General features: G+C 44.8%; 1 protein-coding gene across 1 annotated transcript; it reads left to right on the top strand.

Moving 5' to 3' along the window:
• Positions 1–517: 517 nt before the first annotated feature.
• Positions 518–2,401, top strand: TEOVI_000691600 (uncharacterized protein; the record flags this gene model as incomplete). The annotated part of the gene is made up of 1 exon (XM_067223075.1): positions 518–2,401. One exon carries the CDS (start codon positions 518–520, stop codon positions 2,399–2,401), a length of 1,884 nt encoding a protein of 627 aa, XP_067079176.1.
• Positions 2,402–3,199: the final 798 nt, after the last annotated feature.

A 3,199-nucleotide genomic window follows, 5' to 3' on the forward strand; every position in this document is an offset into this window, starting at 1 on the left:
TTTGCGTGTGTATATGCGTGTGAAGAGGGGAAAATATAGTTATGATTATTATGCATTGTACTTATTTGCGGCCTAATTTCCCTTTCTCGAAACACAGTTCGCTGAATTTGGCAGCTAAAATGCCCCCTACCTACACACAGACACACTTCGCTTATATGTGCATTTATTTGTATTTATATGAACGTAGGTAAAATATTTTAGCTTCCACTCACACTTTTTTCTCTTTCTCCTTATTTTTCAATTGTTTTACAAGAGGTATATATCATTTTTACCTCAAGAAAGAACATCACTATTTCCCCCAACAGGTTAATAGGCACAGACATATTTTTGTTCATACCTACACCAAAAGTTGGGGGAGAAAAGATAACACGGAATATAAGAGGGAAGAGGAGAAATAAAAGAGCAGTGAAGCACACACACACACAGGGAAGAGGGATCGATTACATTTCCTTCCAACCGGCGGAAAAAGGAAAAGAGGGGGGAGGAAAAAACAAACAGTTCTCAACGTTAGCTATATATGAATCGTGCTCGAAAGCCAGAACCGCCGTCGACTCCATGCGCTCGGCGCGATTTTCGAGGCACCACTACCGGACGCCGCCCGGGGCTCCCATCGCACAACCGAAACGGAAATGATGTTAATGCAACTTATCCCATTCCTAATAATCGTGTTGGCAGGCATTTGAGCCCCGCTTGTGGAAAATATGGAAACCGTCCGCTCACCGCAAAACCGCGAAAACGTCTCATCAGTCGCCGTAGGAACCGCCTGTGGTATGAAAACGCACTCGCTGATGCGAAAATAGTCCGGAGTCCGCTATGGGAACACCTTGACGATTCCGACGATGCGGCAGTTTTTGAGGGGTGGAACTCAAAAATGCGGAGGCCCCGGAAGAATTTTTTCTACCACGGGGCCGGGCAAAGTTTCGATGGTGCTGAAGTGATTGATTCCCTATTCATGTTGGCGTGGATGGAAGAGCAGATGGGGAGAAGGAAGAAACAGGAGGGAACTCAAGGTGATGGAAACGCAACTATTTTTCGAGGCGGGCCCGCGGAGAATAACGTTGACCGCAAGGGTAATAATGTAAAAGGGAAAGAACAACAGCAGCAACTGGTCAATGAGGAGTCGAAACGCCACGAAACTCATCCCACCGTGAGGGAAGATGAAACAGACCACAACCCCGTGGAGTGTCAAGGGTATAATAGGAGTAGGACCGGCGAAAGTCTTGAGTTGACGCCGAATTCGTGTGATATATCGTTCAAAAGCATGTTTAGCACCAGATCGAGGAAACGTAGCGGACGTGGGGATCGCCTACGGTTTTCATGCGCCAGTTTGTACAAGGAGTATAGCAACATCAACACTGAGGAATGCGAAGAGAAAGGGGTTGGTGAGATCCGTGTGATGGAATGCGCGCGACAGCTTGGAAAGGCTGCTGAGGAGCAATTACAGGAGGGAAGCCGTGGGAGCCGCCGTGTTATGGACTCCACTTCTTGCGGTATTCGTGAACTTCATTCCATTCAATTAGCAGAACTACCCGATAGTGTTGTGAAATGCCCCTCGGGAAGGCGACAGAGCGGAGAGCATATGTTACCCAAACTTGTAAAGGGGCGTGGGGAAACAATCCACAACACCAGCGAGGGAACGGCACCCCTCTCCGTTCTTCGTAAAAAGCTGACCCACACCAGGGGACATAAGACTTCGGTATCTGACAAAACCTATCCACAGAATGCTCCGTTCATAACTAAGGGACAAAAGTCTGCCACACTTCGGAACAAGGAAGGGGGAGGAGATGTGAGCACAACGAATCAACCAGATAGTTCATTAGGTGTTACGACCCAACGGCAGGGCAAAGGCAGAAATGTAAGCTGCAAATCCACTCACGGGAACGCTTCAACGTTTACGTTGAGCAACATATTTGTCAACCATATGGGATCATTTTCATCCTCAGTGTCACCACTAGCCCCTCATCTCCGGAAAAAGGAACTTTCCACGGGAACTCAGCAACGTAGCGGTCGTTCCAAAAACGATACGCACTGCGAAGGCTCGGTTCGGTCACGAGCTCCCCAGAAACTGAAACGTATCGTGTACCCCGAGTTCTTAAATGCACAAAGTGGTGGTGAACACCGGGAAGACAACCATATCACCACGATTCAAACGCCCCGTTCATGTGGGAGTGGCTATTTTGTGAATTGTGAAGGCATGAGGTCCACCTCCGTTTCATGTAGTCGTCATATGGGAGGCGGCGCTAAAGACTCCAGCATTTCCACTTTTGAAGATACATTTTGCTGCAGAGGCAGTTCTCTCCTGCAAGTGATGTGCAACACAGACAAAAATTACGCTACAGATCGGGAGCAGACAAACTCCACTGGCAATTTATGCTCTAGTGTGAACCCATATTACTTTTAAGCGTGCTGCGGCGCGACTTCATGAATCAAGTCACGGGAGCAACGAAATAAGAATATCAAAAGTCTTAAAAATGAGGAAAACAAGAAGTGATCAAACGACGTTTACGATTGCTTATGCTAATTGGCTTTGAAAGGAAGAATTATCGCCATAGAAGAGAGAGAGAGACTAAGGAAGTTACTAACCCTATTTTCCTTTACAGTCGCTCAGTTTTGCTGTTTCTTCTTATATTCCCTTACAAATTTCCCTAGCTTTTTTTATTTCCTTGTTCGCACGTATTCAGATTTGTTCTTTTCTTCTTTACTTCGTTTGTTGCTTGTGTTTTATTTTTTTTTCGTCATTTACAAGTTCTGTACTTTTTATTGTCGTTGTTGCCATTTGCTCGTTCCCACATGAACGCTGCTAAAATCCCTTCTCCGCTTCTTCACTCCGGACTTACTTTTAGCTGCCATCCTTTTCATTGTTTGTTTGATGTTTCCCCCCCCCACGTGTTATCGCTCCGCATTTCATTTATTTATTTATTACAAAAATATATGAACAAACAAAGATATGCGCACGCATGTGTTTGAGGGCATTTGTATATTTGTGAATACGTCCCTTGAAATGTGCCGCTGCACCGCCCTATTTTCAAAAACAGATCGGTCGTCGTATTATTGCTATTTATTTCCATTTTTTTTTTTTTCATAAAACCAGGTACACCAAAAAAAAAATTGAAAGAATTGTTGGACGAACTTGCGCTTATGAGCTCACTTAGTTAGCGGGTACAAAATGAATAAAATAAATAAATAACTTTTTTTTTTT

The sequence above is a fragment of the Trypanosoma equiperdum genome (assembly GCF_001457755.1).
Source record: "Trypanosoma equiperdum strain OVI genome assembly, contig: ctg_1769, whole genome shotgun sequence".
Lineage (NCBI taxonomy): Eukaryota > Euglenozoa > Kinetoplastea > Trypanosomatida > Trypanosomatidae > Trypanosoma > Trypanosoma equiperdum.